Source organism: Sphaerodactylus townsendi, linkage group LG01 (genome assembly GCF_021028975.2).
Source record: "Sphaerodactylus townsendi isolate TG3544 linkage group LG01, MPM_Stown_v2.3, whole genome shotgun sequence".
Lineage (NCBI taxonomy): Eukaryota > Metazoa > Chordata > Lepidosauria > Squamata > Sphaerodactylidae > Sphaerodactylus > Sphaerodactylus townsendi.
The window spans coordinates 71523329-71542729 of NC_059425.1; the positions used below are offsets into that span (position 1 = coordinate 71523329).

Here is a 19401-nt window from a genome sequence, read left to right on the forward strand (position 1 = left end):
TTCCTTAAGACAAACTTTCTGCCCGACACCTGTGTATTAAAATGCAGGGTTGTTTTAGCGGGTCCTCAAATCCAGTGCTGCCAAATTGTTTTTGAAGTGCTGGAATTTTTCTTGCAAGTGAAATTCTGAAACTATGCTGGATGCTTTTTGTCTGCTAAAGACTAACAATGAGTTTGTTATTATTAGAATGTGTACTTTTCCACATTATTTCTTTTTCTTTGCACATCTGCACAGAGCACTGCTATATGGTGGAATGCGTGAATCTCAGCCTGAAGCAGAAATTCCTCTCCAAGACACCACTGCAGAAGCCTTCAGAATGTTATTAAAATATATTTACACGGGTCGTGCCACATTAAGAGATGAAAAGGAGGAGGTCCTCTTAGACTTCTTGAGTTTGGCTAATAAATATGGATTCCCAGAACTGGAAGATTCCACCTCTGAGTATCTTTGCACCATCCTTAACATTCAGAATGTTTGCATGACCTATGACGTTGCAAGTCTATACTTGCTCCCCAAACTGACCTGTATGTGCTGTATGTTTATGGACAGAAATGCTCAAGAGATGCTTGCTAGCGAAGGCTTCCTGTCACTTTCTAAGGTAAGCATCCATTTTAAAACTTTGATTAAAAACCCTGAAGGTTTTTGTATTGATGATTGTAAACATTTTGGTTAAAATATGAAGGCAGTGTCTGAAACAGCCCCTGGTATATTCAGGGGAGAAAGTTGCTCAGCTTCCATCATCTTACTAGTCTTATTTATCCCTACTTATTGATCTGAACATTTCTGTCATGACAACTTCCTGGAATTAAATATTTATGCAAAGTAAGTACTTTAGTTTATGTTATATGTTTGCATGTTTCCTGATGCAGAACACTGTTTCATTTACTTGTATGTACTCGAGTATAAGATGACCTGAATATAAGCTGAGGCACCTAATTTTACCACAAAAACCTAGGAAAACTTATTGAGTATAAGTCTAGGGTGGGAAATGCAGCAGCTACTGTTAAATTTCAAAAATAAAAATAGATACCAATAAAATTACATTAATTGAGGCATCAGTAGGTTAAATGTTTTTGAATATTTATTTCAAAGAAAAACAGTAAACTAGCTCTGTAAGTGGAAAAGAGGGGCAACAAAAACAATTTGGTCTCAACAATAACTTTAAAAGTACAAAAACCTTAGCTCAATCAGCAACCAAGCTAAAACCAAGCTAAAACACAAGAGTTAAAATCCTTCAAAACTGGATTCCTCCTCATCTGTATGTCCAAATGTAACCCAACTTAGATTTTAAGAGGGATATTATCAGAAATTGAGAAATTGATCCCACCTTGTGACCCTTAACATTCACCAGACTTACAACAAAAGAAACTTTAAATCTGTTTTCTGTTTCATAAACAATAGTGTGCAGTGTAACAATGAAATATGGCAAACCAATACAGAAACAATAATCAACATATAATAGTTCTGGCCTGCTATGCAAAACAGACTAGCAGGGTCTCAGTCCTTTACAGTTCTTTTAGCTGTGTCCTGTGGCACTGTTGATGGACTTACAGCTTTGCTGTTCTTTGCTGAGCCCTCTCTCCTTATTGTCAAGCCTTCAAGGGTAGCCCTGAAATTTGCAAATACAGTTCATAACGATTGAACTCCTCTTAACAATTCTGAGGAAATGGAGCCTTTTCTTCCTTATATGGAAAATCTGAGCTCTTTAGCTCCCCCCAATGGATCCTGGGTTACACAAACAGAGCTTCAGCTATAGCACATACAATTGCATATAAATAAATATACTTGAGTAGAAGATCCGAATATAAGCCGAGGGGGGCTTTTTCAGCATTAAAAATGTGGTGAAAAAGTCGACTTGTACACGAGTATATACGGTACTTCTCTGATATTTCACCTTGTTTGCTTTTGATACTTAGGGGTGTTAAAACAGGCCCCCAAAAGGGCACCCATAACTCTTAATTCCTTACTATTGATCCTGTCCTTTGCTCATATGTTGTCATTAACCTTGGAAATCATTAATGGTGAACATGCTGTTGATTAGGCTTAAATGTGAATTTAATAAAAAAGATTTAGATTTCTTAGAAAATGTAACTGTAGGTTGAGGTTTCCATAGAGTGAGTAAAATAGAGAGGTGTAGATAAAATAATGCATTAAAATGTTATCTCAAGTATTGCTATTAAAATACAGAAAAACATTGATCTTTTGAGCAGCTTTACATCGTGTGTACGCTATTTTATAAATGGGAGACAATTGTTTTGCAGGTTCTATAATTGTCTTTTTTAAACTAAAGATTAGATAATTGGGAAGCCTTCTGATGGAATAGTTTTGGCTTTAACTTTGAACTGCTATGTAGAATTTTGTGACAGTAGCACCAATTATCATTATTATTTATTGGTTTTAAATACCGCCCTCTCCCCAGAGGGCTCTGGGCGGTGTACAACATATTGAAAAACAGATAGAGCACAATTTAAAACATAGACAAAATAGAATTATAATTAAGATATATGTAGGCTCTATTAAATTAATAATTAACACCTGCTAAAACATACAGCATACCAAGATGAGAAGGACAAAATTTTATTGCCTTTTTATTGTAAGAGAAAACTTTGTCATGCAGTCTTTAGGCTTTTATTTATTTAGGTAAGTTATTATTGTTGTTGTTGTTATTACTAGTGGTATAATAGTCTGCATTTCTTGCTCAAACTCAAAGCAGATGACATAATGTGAAGATACCCTAAGCCAAGGGCATTTCACTTTTGGGAGGGGCAGAAATAAACATTTACAAAACCCTGAGGACTGAATCCACAAACCTCAGCCTTGGTAACTGCTACCAGCTTCTTTGTCTACCCAAACAACCAGAAGCCAAGGGGAAAACTTTCAACCTTCCTGGGATTACAGTTAAGAAAATCACCTTGCAGAGTGAGTTTCACAAAACAGTTATTCTGGTAGGTGTAGCCATAAGGGTCTAGGACTAGAATTAGATTGAAGTCACCTGAAGACAAGACATAAAGGAATTAATTAAAATTGTGCAAGAATGTTATCAAAAGAATACAAAGCAGTGAGGATTAAAATAATAAAACCTAAACTAGAATAGGACTAACTGCACTGTAAAATAGCATTGGTACAAAGGCAAGATACACATTCAAGAAGCAAGATGTTATCATCCCAGTTGTAATCCTTCAACTTCAAAAGGCTATTCTATCCAGAATATCAGTAAGGCAGCATTTTGAGCCCTTAAGTCACAGAGTTTTAAGGTGTTGAGAAGCCATGTTGGAAGAAACCAAGATCATACCAATTACAGATATGAAGAATGTTGATCACAAACTTGTAGAAATTATTTACAAGTGAACAGTATGTGTACATGGTGAAAGTACACAGTCTGTATATGTGTCTTTTTAACAGTTCACTGGTAAACTTTATGTTATTTTTCTTCTTTTTTTTAGGCTGCCCTTCTCAGTATTGTAGTGAGAGATTCATTTGCAGCTCCTGAAAAGGATATTTTCCAAGCCTTGGTGAACTGGTGTAAACACAATCCTAAGGAAAATCATGCTGAAATAATGCAGGCAGTACGCTTGCCACTGATGAGCTTGATGGAGCTTCTAAATGTTGTCAGGCCTTCTGGATTGCTCTCACCTGATGCGATTTTGGATGCCATTAAAGTTCGATCAGAAAGTCGGGACATGGACCTCAACTATAGGGGCATGTTAAGTAAGCCTTGTACATTTCCATCTTGTATAGAAAGTGCTTTATATGTCTTCCTATAATTAAAAGCTATAGGAGGGTGGCATGTTTTACCTTTTTTGGCTTTGTAAAAACAGATGGGGTTTTTTCTTTCATTCGGGTATATATACCCCTTGATTGTGAGAGGTGATTCATATCAGACATGCTTTGGACAGCTTTGGAAGAAGTGTCCCAGTTCATTTTCCAGCAGAGAGGAGTAGCAGTGAAAGTTGACAGTCTTTCAAATACTGCCTTTTAAGCTGCTCTGAGTTCCAGGGAAGAGAGCAGGAGTCAGGTGGACTTGCTAGATTTAGAAACTACAGCTCCTTGTCTGAAAATTAATAAGAAAATAAGAAGTGGTAGGAACAGTGGGGATGGAGTTATTCCTCTACTGACTCATGTTTTTGGCTCAGAAATCATATTCCAGCTTTTGCTGCTTCTTTTGTGCTGCAGCCTAGAGTTGACTAGTAGTCCTGTACTTTTTTTCCCAAGGAGAGAGAAACTCAAAACCCCTTGAATTTACAGTGGTTTAACACATTAGCTATAGCTGTTGTTTATTTTACTCATGCTTTCCATAGTCTGTCACTGAGACTCCAGGCAGATTTCACAGTGTAAGTCTATATGACCAAAAGGCTGGGACAGCCAATAAACAATGCAGTGGTATGTGGATTGCAGAAACTTGAAAATCAAAAGTCTGATACAGAATTGAAAGGATAAAATGGTGGTTCTCAACCTTTCTAATGCTGTGACCCTTTAATACAGTTCCTCATGTTGTGGTGACCCCCAGCCCTAACATTTATCCATTTTACAGATGGAGAACACTGATGCAGAGAGTCTTAGGCGACCCCTGTGAAAGGGTCGTTCAACCTGCAAAGGGGTCCTGACCCCTAGATTGAGAACCATTGGGATAAAACATTTTAAATGATGCAAAAATTACAGAGTGGGAACATACTTTCAGTTACAGAGAGTGCATCATAGTATAGTCTACAATCCCTGTCCCTTATCCGTTCATCTTTCTGAAGCATTTCAGTACAGTATGGCCCTATTATATGTATAAAAAGCCCTCCTGAAAAATTGCTTAGATTGCAGAAAGCAAGGAAGGTGGGAGCTTTCCCAACATCATCAGGCAGGTCTTTCCATAAAGGAGAGGGGAATACCAGTGAATGTATGTACAGGTAGTTGTTGATTTTTGCCTGTGTGCAAGGTGGCACCTGCAGAAGGACCTGCTGTAAAGAGGGAAGCTTCTGTGGTGGAGTGTTGGAAGATAGTGGCAGTCTTGCCGGTATGAGGGACCCAAGCCATGAGTGGCTTCGTAAGTGATAGCCAATATCTTGAACTGAACCTGGTAACTGATGGGCAGCCAATGGAGTGACTGCAGTCTGGGGGTGATTAGTCTAACTCCTGATAATAGGGGAACTGGCATTTCTGAGGTGGCTTTTAGGGGAGGCCTTTGTAGAGGGGAGACCTGTTCATTCCACCTGATGCTACAGAGATATGGCTCCAGTTGGCTAGGTGACTTCATTTTATGCAATTGCATGAACTTACTAGGTTCAGCATTGTTGCTGGAGGAACATAAGCCCAAGGCTTTTAGCTGAGTCAGTGAAGGTCAGCTGAACTCCACTGGAAATGAGAGGGACAACATCCTTCAAGATCTTTGCCTTCCCAACCAGCTTCACTTCTGAGTTGTTTGGGTTCAGGTCCAGTTTGCTCTCTTTCAGCCATTTGACAATAGCAGTCAGGCATCTCTACTGCATTACCAGGAGATGCTGGATTGGATATATAACACCTTTTGTTGGAAAATGTGATTTCCAAGCCTACAAGAAAGCACTGTGAATGAGTATGAGGACTGGTTAACTGTGCATTTCTTTGGAGATCTCTCTCTCTCTCTCTCTCTCTCTCATTGATCTCAAGGGATTAAGAAGGTTGTAATTTTGTTTAGAACTGCACAGCCAGGTGGTCAGTTTATCTTAGTTTAGTGGTTCATCTCGGGGTGGGGGATATAAAAGCTAGTTTCTTGCCTCTTTAAATATGAGATGGAGTGTTCCAGTACTGTTTGTGAATAGTTAATGCAAAGAAGTGTAAAAAGTGTAAGTAATTCTTTTCTTCTACAGCCTATATTTATGGTATTTTTATTATTATGTAATAAAAAACTTCATTTATATTGCCACCTTTTTTAGCAGGGGTTGTTTTAAATTCAAGGTTATCTGCTTCTGTGTATAACCTCCTTTTGTTAAGGGGACTGTCGTACATTCAGGGTTGTTGTCCTTTTGAGTAAATGTGGTATTGATGTTGGGTTAATGGTGCTAGCAGTAACATGTCATCTGTACCTCTTAATAGTACAGTTTCTAAGATCATCAAGAAAAAACTGTATGAAAAAATTGTTTTTTCCAGGAAGATATTTGAATGGCAAAATACTTATCCTTAACAATTGTCTAAAAAGAGTGTTAAACTATCTCTAGAATATTGCATCTTTTAAAGAATACAAAGTGTATGAGTAATAAAATCCGTTTTGAACACTGTGGTCGTTTCTACATGACACAATTATACTGGGTTTAAACTGGGGCCTTACATACTGCATCTAATTTAACCCCATTTCTTCTTCCAAATGGCTCCCCACTTCTTCCCAGGAGCAGAGTTAGGACTGGGAGGAAATGCTCCAGTTTGCTCCGCACGAGCCAGACTTCTGTATTTACTTCAGAAGCATGTCTGAACATGCCTGGTGTCCCATGTTCTGATTGGCTGCTGTTTTTGAGTGGCAGCTGCAAGCACCTCTGAGTGTGCCTGATGTCCTGCATCCTGATTGGCAGCTTGAATGAACATTAGGCAGGGAGATCAGGCAGCTGGGCAGGAAAAATAAACCGGTCTTGCTCCTGGTTGGTCTTTGCACAGTAGCAGGCACAAGCAAGGTCACACCGGCATTTTTAAAAAGAACCTCCAAACTGGCCATTTTTGAAAATATCGGGCTAAGGTAAATATCGTGGGGCAACACCGGGGCAGGCCTGCGTTAGCACTGGGAACTGTGTGGAATTCTTGGCTGCACAGGGATATTTTCCTTGCTCACCCTGGAATATTTTGGCCATGCGGAAATGGCCTGTGGCTGAGTACATCTAACACTAATGGGACCTGTACAGTGTCTTAGTCCAATGTCACAATGACCTTAGTCCAATGTCTCAATGACCAATGTCACAATGATTCAGATTAGCCTGTACACTCCCACACATACCAGCTGGGTGACCTTGGGCTAGTCACAGCTTCTTGGAGCTCTCTCAGCCCCACCTATCTCACAGCGTGTTTGTTGTGAGGGGGGGAAGGGCAAGGAGATTGTAAGCCCCTTTGAGTCTCCTGCAGGAGAGAAAGGGGGGGATATAAATCCAAACTCTTCTTCTTCTTCTTCGTTTTTTGCTTGATTGTGCTTGATTGCTTGATCATTGTTAGGAGAAATTTTGTAAATCTTTAATAAAATTGTATACAATTATTCCACTGAACTCTGGAAAATGCTTTTGTAGAAGTGTGCTGTTCTTTTCATTTTGGAAGAAGTGCCTTCAGTCAATTTTTCCCCCTTCCGATTCCTTGCAGTACCTGATGAGAACATTGCCACAATGAAATATGGAGCTCAAGTGGTTAAAGGTGAACTGAAATCTGCTTTGTTAGATGGAGACACGCAAAACTATGATTTGGATCATGGGTTCTCTCGACATCCAATTGATGATGACTGCCGTTCTGGTATTGAAATTAAATTGGGTCAACCATCGATAATTAACCACATACGAATACTGCTTTGGGACCGCGATAGCAGGTATGTCCCAAGTCAGCTTAATTTCAGGGAAGTACTTTAGACCAGGGGAAACTGCTGTAAAGTGTTGGTATTACAGCTACTTTTGCCCAAATGTCTACTTAGACCATAAAGAGTGTTCTGTTGTATCAGATCTGTGATCCATCTAGTTCAACATCCTGTTTCACACAGTGGCCAAGCAGTTGTCCTGGAAGGCCAACAAACAGGACATAGAGGCCAAAACTTTAATTTGATGTTTCCTTCTAGCACTGATATTGAGAGGTTTACTGCATCTGAATATGGAGTTTTCTTTATTCAAAATGTGTTCCTACTTGTTTTCCTCTACACACGATTTCTGCTTTTCCTCTTCTCTTCCTTTTACAGCTTCACCCCTTTCCCTGCTTCCTTTTCTCCCTCAAGGTCTTGTCTCACCATCATCTTCTCTATTTCTCTTTTCTCTCCTCACCACTTTGCTTCAGTTTTTCTTACTTCCTTCACTCTTCCTTCTGGTTTGTCCTGTCTGCCTGTTCATTCTTTCTCCCTCACAACTTGATTTTCAAAATGAAGCAGCCAGCCAGTAGGGATAAACTAGGAAACCAAAGAGTCAGAGGGTTAGAGTGTCAGACTAGGATTAGAGAGAGCTAGAGTTTGAGTAACCACTCTGCTATGGAAGCTTGCTAGGTTCCTTGGATCAGTTTCACAGTCTCAGCTTAACCTTTTGTGAGGAATAAAATCAAAGAGAGGAGAACAAGTGAAGCTCCTGTGAGTCCCGACCGGAGGGAAAGGTGAGGTATAAATGAAATAATAACATCCATGACACTTGTCTGAATTTGCCTTGGCAGTCCGGAATGGTTGCTGTGGTTTATCTCCCCAGATTTCAGTATTGAAAAATTCTGGTTTATCCTTTCCGTTTGAAAAAGTTAAAATTTTTCTGCAAACCTGAGAGTTGCATCAGGTGTGTAGAGACATCTCCCGTATCTGTGTGTAGCCCCATAGAGCAGATACTTTCAATCTGTATGCTGGGTCCAAGTACAGAATCATTTGTCTGTTTCTGTGGGACATACAATGCTTCACCTTCTGTTTAGGGAGTTGTTGAAAGTATGTATACACACATACCAAAATTTGGTATGCCCTTTCCCACATATTTGTATAATTCCTACATCAGTGATAATAAAGCATACACTAGTGAGCTGGAGCAATCAACTTCTACTATAAGAAAGTGAGGATGTCATTACCATTCTACGTACGCTTTCTGAGAAGTAAATCTTACTGTGTTCATTGGGTCTTGCTCCCAAGAAAATGGGCGTAAGATTGCCTATCACAAAGTTCATGTTTCTGATAAGCCAGAACTATTCATTTGTACAATAAGTCAACAGAGATTTATATGATACAATTTATTCAAACAAGGGTTACTGAAAAAAAGCAATGGAAAAGGGATTATAGCACAAGGTAAAACCTATCACCTTCCATTTCTTTTTATTGCATACTGATGTTTAAAATTCTGTTAAATCTCTCCTAAGCTTCCTTTCTGATACTGTAGCAGAAATAACTCCAGTTGGCATTTAAATTTAGATCATGAAAGAGGAATGCAAAATTATCTTTTTATGACTTAGGCATGTTAAATGTCTGCATTTAATGTTCCATCATGTTTGAAGGGGGACTGCTTCATTTTATTGAGATGGTGAATTTCGCCATTAAAAAGACCTCAAAGTATTTTTATCATATAATTATATTTCAGCCTGAGATGTGCCCATAGCAAATAATTTCTGTGAAACTGGAGTCCTGGTTGCATTAAAAAGTAATACATTTTTATATTGCTACTTAAAGGTATAATTCACTAAACACTTTTCGTTATGTTGTCCTGTGGAGTTCATGTGACCTGACCTTAATGTAGTCAAGTTTTAGGTTTAATTGTGTTGTCTGAAATAACTATGTTGATATTTCATTGTTAATATTATTTTTGCTGTCCCTAGATCTTATTCCTATTATATCGAAGTGTCCATGGATGAGCTGGACTGGATTCGTGTAATTGATCATTCCAAATATCTTTGTCGGTCATGGCAAAAACTGTACTTTCCAGCCCGGGTTTGCAGGTCAGTGCATAATATGATTATGTTGGTGGACATCTCTTTATATGGGTTTGCATTATTTTGCTTTGGGCGGTTGGATTTACAGGACAAATGTATGCAGAATTACTCTAAACTAAACGCGCTGATATCATTGGGTTAGACATGAGTAACTGTGCAGAATTGCAGTTACTCAACTATTTACAAGATACTTTTATTAGCTTTAGCTGATTTGCTGAAGGTGTTTGATTGTTCTTCAAAAAGCATGATTTATAGATTTAGGAGTCTGGTGGCCCCACACTTATGGAATGTCCTTTCCCTTGAGACTTGCCTGGCTTGTGCGTTGCTTTCTTTTAGGCACATCAGGCCCAAATATTTCTGTTCACTCAAGCTTTTAGTTAGGGGGTTGATATTTTAAAAAACATCGTTTTTGTCTGGAAACTTATTTTAAGTGGTGAGTGGTTTGTTTTTATGGTCTGATTTTTAAGGTTAGGTTACATTTTTATTCTGAATTTTAATTATTACTTTTTAATGTTTTGTTTTTATTTTGTAAACTGCCTCAGGCAAGGTCCTGGAGAGGCGGCATAAAAGTTTCATAAAGCAATAAATCAAGGAAAAGAACTTGGATTATGAAAAATTAAAACGATTTTGAGGCAACTGTGTGGTGATGAATGGTGAACATCTGGCACCCAAACTGAAATTTGTTAATTTTCCCCCTTCCTAACCCTATATCTTAATCACAATAATGTATGTACCCAATATGGTCAATATGGTCCATATGGTCAAATCAAGAGATTTCCTGCTGACAATCTTCAGGATTATAGACCAGTGGCACTCACCCCCATCATCATGAAGTGTTTTGAAAAACTGGTCCATAGGCATATTAGTTCTTGCCTTCCAGATACATTTGATAAACATCAGTTCACATATCGGACTAATAGATCTACGGAGGACGCCATTGCCATTAGCCTCCACACTGCTTTGACGCATCTGGAACATCAGGGGAATTATGTGCGAATGCTCTTTGCGGACTTTAGTTCCGCATTTAATACAATCTCGCCACAAAGACTGGTGACAAAACTTGTGGATCTTGGACTCTCACATTCAATCTGTTTGTGGATTAGGGACTTCTTGTCTGGACGTTCCCAGAGGGTTAGACTGGGAAATCGGGTTTCCTCAGTTCTTACTCTAAATATGGGAACGCCACAGGGCTGTGTGTTGAGTCCTTTACTGTTCACCCTTTATACATATGATTGTACTCTCCTGTTCATCATAGTAACACCATTATCAAATTTGCTGATGACACAACGGTGGTGGGGCTCATCTCTGGAGGGGATGAGTCTGCCTATCGGATGAAGTGGATCGACTGCTCTCATGGTGCGGGGAAAATAACCTGGTTCTTAACACTAACAAGACAAAGGAGCTCATAGTGGCTATAGAAGGAATAGCTCAGGAAATTCAGCCCTTGACTATAAATGGAGATCAAGCGGAGCTGGTGGCTAGTTTTAAATTTCTGGGCTGTTATGATTAAAGAGGACTTGACCTGGGGCGTACAGACTGCCGCGGTGGTTAAGAAAGCCCAGCAAAGACTGTACTTTCTGAGACTTTTAAGGAAGCAACAACTGGATGGAAAACTTCTGGTGTCCTTTTACCGTTGTGCTATAGAGAGTGTCCTAACCTACTGCATCTGTGTATGGTTCTCCAGTTGCACAGTGGCGAATAGGAAGGCGCTCCAAAGGGTGATCACTACTGCACAAAGGATTATCGGCTGCCCTCTTCCCTCCTTGGAAGAAATCTATAATTCCCGAAGCCTAAATAAAGCCCAAAATATTCTGAGGGACCCGTCTCATCCAGCACACTCTCTTTTTAAACTGTTACCATCTGGCAGACGATACAGGGCCCTCAGAACTAGGACAAAGAGGCTTAGAGACAGCTTCTACTCTAGAGCTGTGGCTATGCTAAACTCCTCTGCTTCATATTGATGTATTTGGGGCTGTGTAGGGATGGGTGGAAGAAGGGGAAAGTGAGGATGATGTATGAGTCTGAAATTGTGTGCATCGAGGAATGCTGCTGTAAATTTTGTTGTGCGTGCACAATGACAATAAAATGCTTATGCTTATGCTTATAAATTCTGCAGATTGAAAAATATGTCTTTGATATGTGGCTTAACTATACTTTGTAAACGTTATAGAATTTTTTTAAATTTAGTGCATATCTTCTCATAAGTATTTCATAATCCTAATTAATCATGAATGTTAGACCTAAATTGTGAGAAAGAGATTTTGAAACCCCCAAAAAGAACAAAAATTCTTGAAAATGTAACAGATAACTCCAATCTAGAACAGCTTAGTATTATAGTAAGCTGACCATCCGTCCCGCTTTTGGCAGGACATTCATGCCTTGAAAGAACTTGTCCCGCGTCCCGTGGGTTTTCCCCAATGTCCCGGGTTTTGGAAGGCTGCCGCACTGCCTTCTGGGGCGCAAGGCAGTGCGGCAGCCTCCTGCGCGGCCGCAGGAACACACTGCCTTTTGGGGTGCTGCCGTTTCCCGCCCTGTCACAGGGTGGGAAACGGCAGTGCCCCAGAAGGCTGTGCGCTCCTGCGGCCACATGCGCACGCAGCCTCAGAGGCATGGCTTTCTGGGGCACTGCCTTTTTCCGCCCTGTCACAGGGTGGGAAACGGCAGCGCCCCAGAAGGCAGTGCGCTCCGTGTGTGTGTGCGAGTGTGTGTGGCTGCGCGAGTGTGTGTGGCTCCGTGTGTGTGTGTGAGTGTGCGCTCCGTGTGTGTGCGCGAGTGTGTGTGTGTGCGCGCGCATAGGGGGCTGCCCGCCCATCCCGGTTCTTGAAGGTGACCATCTGGTACCTTATATTATAGCAATAAGGACTGTGTATGCCTACTTGGCGGGCAAATGTCTTATTTATAAACATGTTTATGTACCACTTTTTTGAAAATGGCAGAAGTTAATCCTTGCCAGAGAACCAAGTAAAAATTTCATCAGCACCTCTTTGTTATTGCTGTTGAAAGTATCTGTTTCCGTTACTCTGGCAGCTCTGGTTTGGCATCGTAAGATTCAGTAAAATGTCGTTTTCCCTTCAGTAGATTTTAACATTTAACGGAGACTCCTGTTGACGTAATGACAGTATGGAAGGTGAACTTTGATCTGAAAAACATCTTTATTTCACCGCTTGGCCCCTTTGTGTGGAGATCTTTTTGCTATTGGGGGATTCAATTTGTCTGTGTGTGTTCACACACACACATGCATGTGTGCAGATTTCCAGAATATTTTTGCATCTTTTTCTAATGTAGATGGAAAATAATGAGGTTTGGCCAAGTATGGAGGAGTATAACTCCAGGGGATAAACTCTGAGAGAGATTTAAGAAATAACATTACCGTCTTTAGGGAATACTGTTTTAGTTCTTTCCTTTGAAGTCCTCATGGGGTTCAGGATTCAAGGCAACAGTGGCCTCAGAAATAAGAAGTTTCTTTTTAAGGGAAAAATAAGTATCTTTTAAAATACTGAATGCAGTTAGGTCTTGTAATTTTGTTCTCATGCATTACCATTTAAAATAAATTCTAAAGAAATAAACTGCTCATCCCACCGGAAAGTAATATTTGGAAGCACAAAAGTTCAGGGGTGTTTGCACAGGCAAGCATGGTTTCTTGTTTAATCTCTAAGGTATTGGAAACAGGATGCACATTATTTTGTTCTGTAGCCCATTTTCTTCATCCTGAGAAGGATGGGAAAGTTCCTGCAGGCCTTTTCCCTCCCCTGCGGCATGTGGCTTGGTAACTGCTTTGAATTATCTAGACTTCATGTGCCTTTGATGCATGTGTTCTCTGCTCAAGATGCTCAGAGATCTTAACAAATGGTTCTGTGTGAAGCCACAGTAGAATGGTTCCACCTTTGTAGCTTGTTGGTTACTTGTTTGACTGAGGTGTTTCCACAAGGACATCTTGTTCAAACTTCTTCTGTAAATATTGTCAATAGTGAGCATTTTCTTTTGCTAAATTAGGTGTGAGGGGCACGTTTAGAGAGAAAGCTTGTATGTCTCTGAAATAACTAGTCTAATAACAAAGGTGTAGGTTAGAATCCAGACAGTTGTGCATACCATTCTGCTTTTATAGGGGTGTTTTTAAACTCTCGTCAGCAGCCTTCTAACTCTGCCTGTTTACCCTCCATTTTAGAGGCCCTGTTGAAGTAACACCCCTTGAGATGTGAGGGACTATTGTCAGAAGGAAATATTATCCTGCTCTCATGTGTATGTGAAAGGGCCCTGCTCACAGAAGAAATTGTACCCTGGCAGTAGCTGTTCCTTTAAAATATTTTTTATATTAGAGTTCATATGAGGAATTCTCGCCACCACTGCCCTCTTTGTACTGGAGTTTGTTGAGCTCCCAGTGAGTCTTTAGGGTTTGGGGGTGCTGGGGAATGGTTTGAGATATAATGCAGGGCCTGCAGGAGCTCACATATGAAGAAAGGAAAGACACATTTTGTTCCATGTGTCTTGATTTGCTTCTCTTAATTTGTGGAATGAGACTTTGAATTAAAGAATATCAGCTTCATACAAATACTACCACATTATCACACTGGAAGAGCTTGTTCCGCCAGATGCACACCCAATTTTAGTTTATTAATATTTAAAGTTATGCCAGAAATATCACAATAAAGACTGATGTAGTCTGCCTGATCAGTCATTCATTGCATTACTTTCAATATATTGTAACCACTATTGCAGTCTGAAATTGGCTGTGAATAGCATTTTGAAAACTCCAAATTAGTTTCTGTTGTTACTTACTATGCATAGTCCATTTCAGCACAGGGACAGAATAAACTGAACTGTTTGCATAAGTTATAACTGTGTATAGCAGGTATCCTGCTATTAGTCAGTGGTTTAGGTCCAAAGGTTCCCTTAAGTATTCAGAATCTCACTTCTGTTCACACAAGCGTTCTGTGCCTTTGAGGAACAACTGTTTTCTTTCTTCACACAGTTCTTTAGATCCAGCTTAGTTTAATATTCTTTATATGATACTCTGCATTTGTGTGTTTCCTTCTTCATGAACCATAAGCATATATTAAAGAAATGGGGGAAGGTTTTCTTTTCAGATTCTTAAGAATTTTACTATGATGTATGACAAAATATTGACTTAGGAACTTTGGTCCAGCACTTCTCTTTGGAGAACAAGCTTCATTTTTCAAGGTTCAAATATTCTCTGATAGAGCTTTGATTAAAAAATCAAACTCTAAAGGATTACTGGAGCAGCTTAGCAGTTGTTTAAGGCTTCACTATTTTCAATGAATGGCCTGTAAGGAGTGAGGCTACAGCATTGTTAAAAGCTAAGTGAGAGTGGACTTGATCCTTGGATGGGAAGCCACATAGAGCAGTAGGATATAGGTATGTCTTCTGATGCAGTTATTTCCATACTTTAAAAACCATACAGACCTCCCCAAGGTACTGGGTAAATGTAGAAGGTCAGTGAGTTTCACAGTTCAATAAAGATACTGTTGTTTACCAAATAAGGCTATGTAATGTTGAGAATAAAAACTGGTTAGATGCATGTCTTAATGTTTAGTTGATGTTATTCATTAGTGTTCTTAGTATGTAATTGTATCTTTATTGTATGAATAGCAGTGTAGCTGGAATTATATTTTATGATTTGCTAACCTTTATTGGAAAAAGCTTTTGATTTAGGACATATGGCTGAGTCAACTTGAGTGTAAATGTTTGATATTGCCCAGTTTTGTATATGAAAGGCAAACTGGTTGCTGTACCTTCACTTGCTAAATTATAAGCTATTTCACTACTATGAAAAATGAGAGATGGACCAGAACCAGTGTGGTGCAGGGATCAAGCCTCCCGGAAGTGCCCACTTCATTGTGGTGTACCCCAGGGGGTGCTATTATCCCCGCTATTATTTAACATCTATATGCGACCACTTGCTCAGCTGGTACGGAGCTTTGGGGTGATCTGTCATCAGTATGCTGATGACACTCAGCTCATTCTGTTGATGGAGGGGGGAGCTGTCACGGCCCCTGCAGCTCTACAGCATTGTTTGGAGGCGGTTGCTGGTTGGTTGCGACAGAGCAGGCTGAAACTGAATCCATCGAAGACGGAGATCCTTTGGCTTGGCTGCAGGGGAGGGGTGGAGGATTTCCAGCCGCCGGAATGGGAGGGGGCCATTTTGGCGCCGGCCCCCTCTGTCCGCAGTCTGGGGGTCCACCTGGATTCGTCTCTGTTAATGGAGACCCAGGTGGCCCTTGTAACTCGGACTGCCTTTTTCCACCTTGGTCAGGCCCAGCAGCTGGCTCCCTTCCTCTCTCAGGCGGACCTAGCCACAGTGATCCACACAACGGTCACCTCCAGGTTAGACTATTGTAACTCGCTCTACGCGGGCCTTCCCTTGCGGTTGATTCGGAAACTGAAACTGGTCCAGCATGCGGCGGCACGCCTGCTCCCAGGGGGCGCCTTTCGTGATCATATCCAACCTGTGTTGCGCCAGCTGCATTGGCTCCCAGTTGAATTCCGAATCATCTTCAAGGTGTGGGTTCTGACCTTTAAGGCCTTACGCTGCCTGGGACCCTCGTACCTGAGAGACCGCATTACCCCATATGCTCCTACTCGGCCTCTGCGTTTGGCAGAGGCCAATTTGCTGGTGGTTCCTGGCCCCTCAATGATGCGGCTGGCCTCCACACGAGCCAGGACCTTTACGGCCCCCTCCCTCCCCACCCTTGCATGCCACCCCCTCCCTCCCTCCCTCCCCTTCCCTTGCATGCTTCCCCTCCCTCCCCCCTTTTCTTGCATGCCTCCTCTCCCTCCGCTAGGGTGGGTGGGCCATGTCCAGATGCGGGCCCCCTCCCTCCCCTCCCTTGCATGCCACCCCTCCCTCCCCTTCCCTTGCATGCTTCCCCTCCCTCCCCCCTTCCCTTGCATGCCTCCCCTCCCTCTCCCTCCGCTAGGGTGGGTGAGCCATGTCCAGATGCCGGGCCTCCTCCCTTCCCTCCCTTGCATGCCACCCCTCCCTCCCTCCCCTTCCCTTGCATTTAGGTAACTCTGCTACAGAGATATAAGTTCTATGATGGAAGAAAGGTGGGATGTAAATTTAATACATGTGTCTTTCACAAAACCTAAACACTGGAAAGTTTGCTTTTTGCCCCAATAACTTTTGAAGTTTGTCTTCTCCAAAAATTTTCAGCTCAATACACTATTTTTTTTTAAAAAAATCACATGAGTCTTGTAAACTAAGATTGTTTGGTTCATCAAAATAAGTTCAACCGCCCCCCTGCCCCCCCGGCCTCAAACTTTTCACAAGAGAATTGTTATTTGCCATCAAAATATGAGAAAGAAGCTTAGGGTCAGTCTGCATATTATCTTCAGTACACAGAAAAACCAGAACTCTACCTTCCATGTGGCTGATTTTCTACATCAGAATACTCTCCCTCCAGTTGTCCGGGCCCTGCGGGACCTTGGTGAATTCCGCAGGGCCTGTAAGACTGAGTTGTTCTGCCGGGCCTTTGGAGTGTCCAGTCGCTGAGGTGCGCCCCCTCCCCCCACCTCCCCTCCTTTGCTTCTCTCCTTGGGCTTTTGTTCACTATTTTATACTTTATTTGTATATTCATTGCTATTTTAAGGAAGAGTTTGGCCGCTCCCTCTCTTTTTGGGGGGCAGTTTAAAGGAATTGGGCTACGGGACGCCATCACCATCATTACTATTGTTATTGTTTCTGTCCGCTGCTTAAATGGTTTTAATTGTTTTAATGGATTTTAGTGTATTTGGTCACTATCGTGACCCTTGTTATGTCTTGCATACATAGTGTTGTACACCGCCCAGAGCCCCTTGGGGATTGGGCGGTTTATAAATTTAAATAATAAACAAACAAACAAATAAACAAACAAACCTTCTAGTCAAGAACTTTGTATTTCTGCTGTGGCAGTTAAACTGCCTTGGTTTTTCATATAAGCTGCTAAAAACCATGAATGAAATATTTGGGAGGTCTGAAAATGTCACTGTACTATCTCCATCATTGAGTTTTGCAATAATATTAGCAGAGAGTAACAAAATTTGCTGGTGCAGTCTACAAATAGGGACCCACAACGAAATGTTCCAGATGATTTATAGGTTGGACTAGGGTTAAAGAGATCTATCCCAGCTTTGCAGCCATCCTTGGTCAAACAGAAATTACTCATTCTTGTTGTGGTGGGTTTTCCGGGCTGTGTGGCTGTGGTCTGGTGGATCTTGTTCCTAACTTTTTGCCTGCCTCTGTGGCTGGCATCTTCAGAGGTTTATCACAGAGTGAAGTCTGTTACACACTGTGTTTGGGTGGAGTCCACCAAAAGCAAACCCCAATGACATGCTAAATTCATGAATAATGGACTCCACCCAAACACAGGATTTTCATTTCTTTATGAGAATGGAGAATATGTCTAAAATTGTATTTGATATTAAAGAATAAGGGATGTATAGAACCAAAGATTCAAAAGGGTTTTCTCTAGGCCAGCTGACCAAGCAGGCAAGAAAAGATTATATCACTAAGGAATTTATAACATCACAGAACAGGTTTTGGAGACGTGAGAAAGAGAGGTCTGAAAATATCACTGTACTACCATGTTTCCCCGACTATAAGACAGTGTCTTATATTAATTTTTGCTCCCAAAGATGCGCTATGTCTTATTTTCAGGGATGTCTTATTTTTATGTGTTCTGTTCGTCGGGCATGCTTCCAAACAAAAACTTTGCTATGTCTTACTTTCGGGGGATGCCTTATATTTCGCACTTCAGCAAAACCTCTACTATGTCTTATTTTTAGGGGATGTCTTATATTCGGGGAAACAGGGTATCTCCATCATTGAGTTTTGCAATAATATTATCAATAATTGAGTTTTGCAATAATATTAGCAATAATATTATCTAATAGACTTTTAGATCTCCCAAATAGGTAAGATGGCCTGCATGAATAAACATAGGAATGAAGAGCTCAAAGGTTAGAATAGAAAGGAATCTGATTAGATAATTGAAAATGTGTTTTTCTATATTTTAATGAACACTGAAATGATAATGAGGTATCTATATAACATTATTCAACCAGCATCACACAATATATTTGTTTAAATCATTTTTAACCTTTTAAAGTGAATAAGTTGTATGTGAAATCTTTACACCTTAAAGATGTATTTCTCTATGGGAAAACTCATCCTTAGGAATGTATGTGAAATCTTTTTACCCTGGAAAGGTCTCTCTCTTTGAGAACAAATATTCAGAATGTTGGGAAGTAGTTATCTGGATTGAAAACTAGAAAGACAGAATTTAGTTTAGTGCGGCCCCTTGCATATGGGCAGAGACAAGGGAAATTTCAGCTTCTGTGTAAAAAAGGATCAGACAAGCCAATTTGATTTTAATGCCAAAAAAAGAAAGCATATGTGGGAGAAATATGATTATATGGGTTATGTATGCAGGTATGATTATGAACTGTGACGTATGTATTCTTTGTTTCTATAAAAGATGAGGTCTGTTGTCTGATTAAGGGTGACTCTTATAGAGAGGCACCCTGTGTGTGAAATATCTAATTCTGCACAGTAAAAACTTTTCTTTCTGCCTAAAGCCTGATTCTTTGGTATTTTTCCTTGCCAGTCTTTACAGCCGTAACTGCGCAAAACCAGATACGGGGCCTGGCCTGACATCTTTATCACTCACTTTTGGTATAATAATAACTTATTTACTGTATTAAGACACCTTTGTTTTTCCATTTTAAGAATGCTGTAAGAACTATTGTGATTATGATGTAATTATATGTTATCAATCATTTGTTATCAATAAATAATTTTTTAAAAGCTGCCATACTCAGTCAAAG

The 19401-nt window shown here is 40.5% G+C and overlaps 1 protein-coding gene across 2 annotated transcripts in view; it reads left to right on the forward strand.

Moving 5' to 3' along the window:
• BTBD9 (BTB domain containing 9) overlaps positions 1 to 19401 on the forward strand; it is a 213735-nt gene that overhangs the window by 17337 nt on the left and 176997 nt on the right. For both annotated transcript variants that reach the window (XR_007246302.1, XM_048518360.1), the window contains exons 3-6: positions 235 to 598; positions 3444 to 3708; positions 7297 to 7516; positions 9466 to 9585. Coding sequence is in view for 1 of the 2 variants with exons in the window: in XM_048518360.1 (XP_048374317.1) it covers positions 235 to 598; positions 3444 to 3708; positions 7297 to 7516; positions 9466 to 9585 (969 nt within the window). In the remaining variant the exon portion in view is untranslated. The remainder of the gene's footprint in view (positions 1 to 234; positions 599 to 3443; positions 3709 to 7296; positions 7517 to 9465; positions 9586 to 19401) is intronic.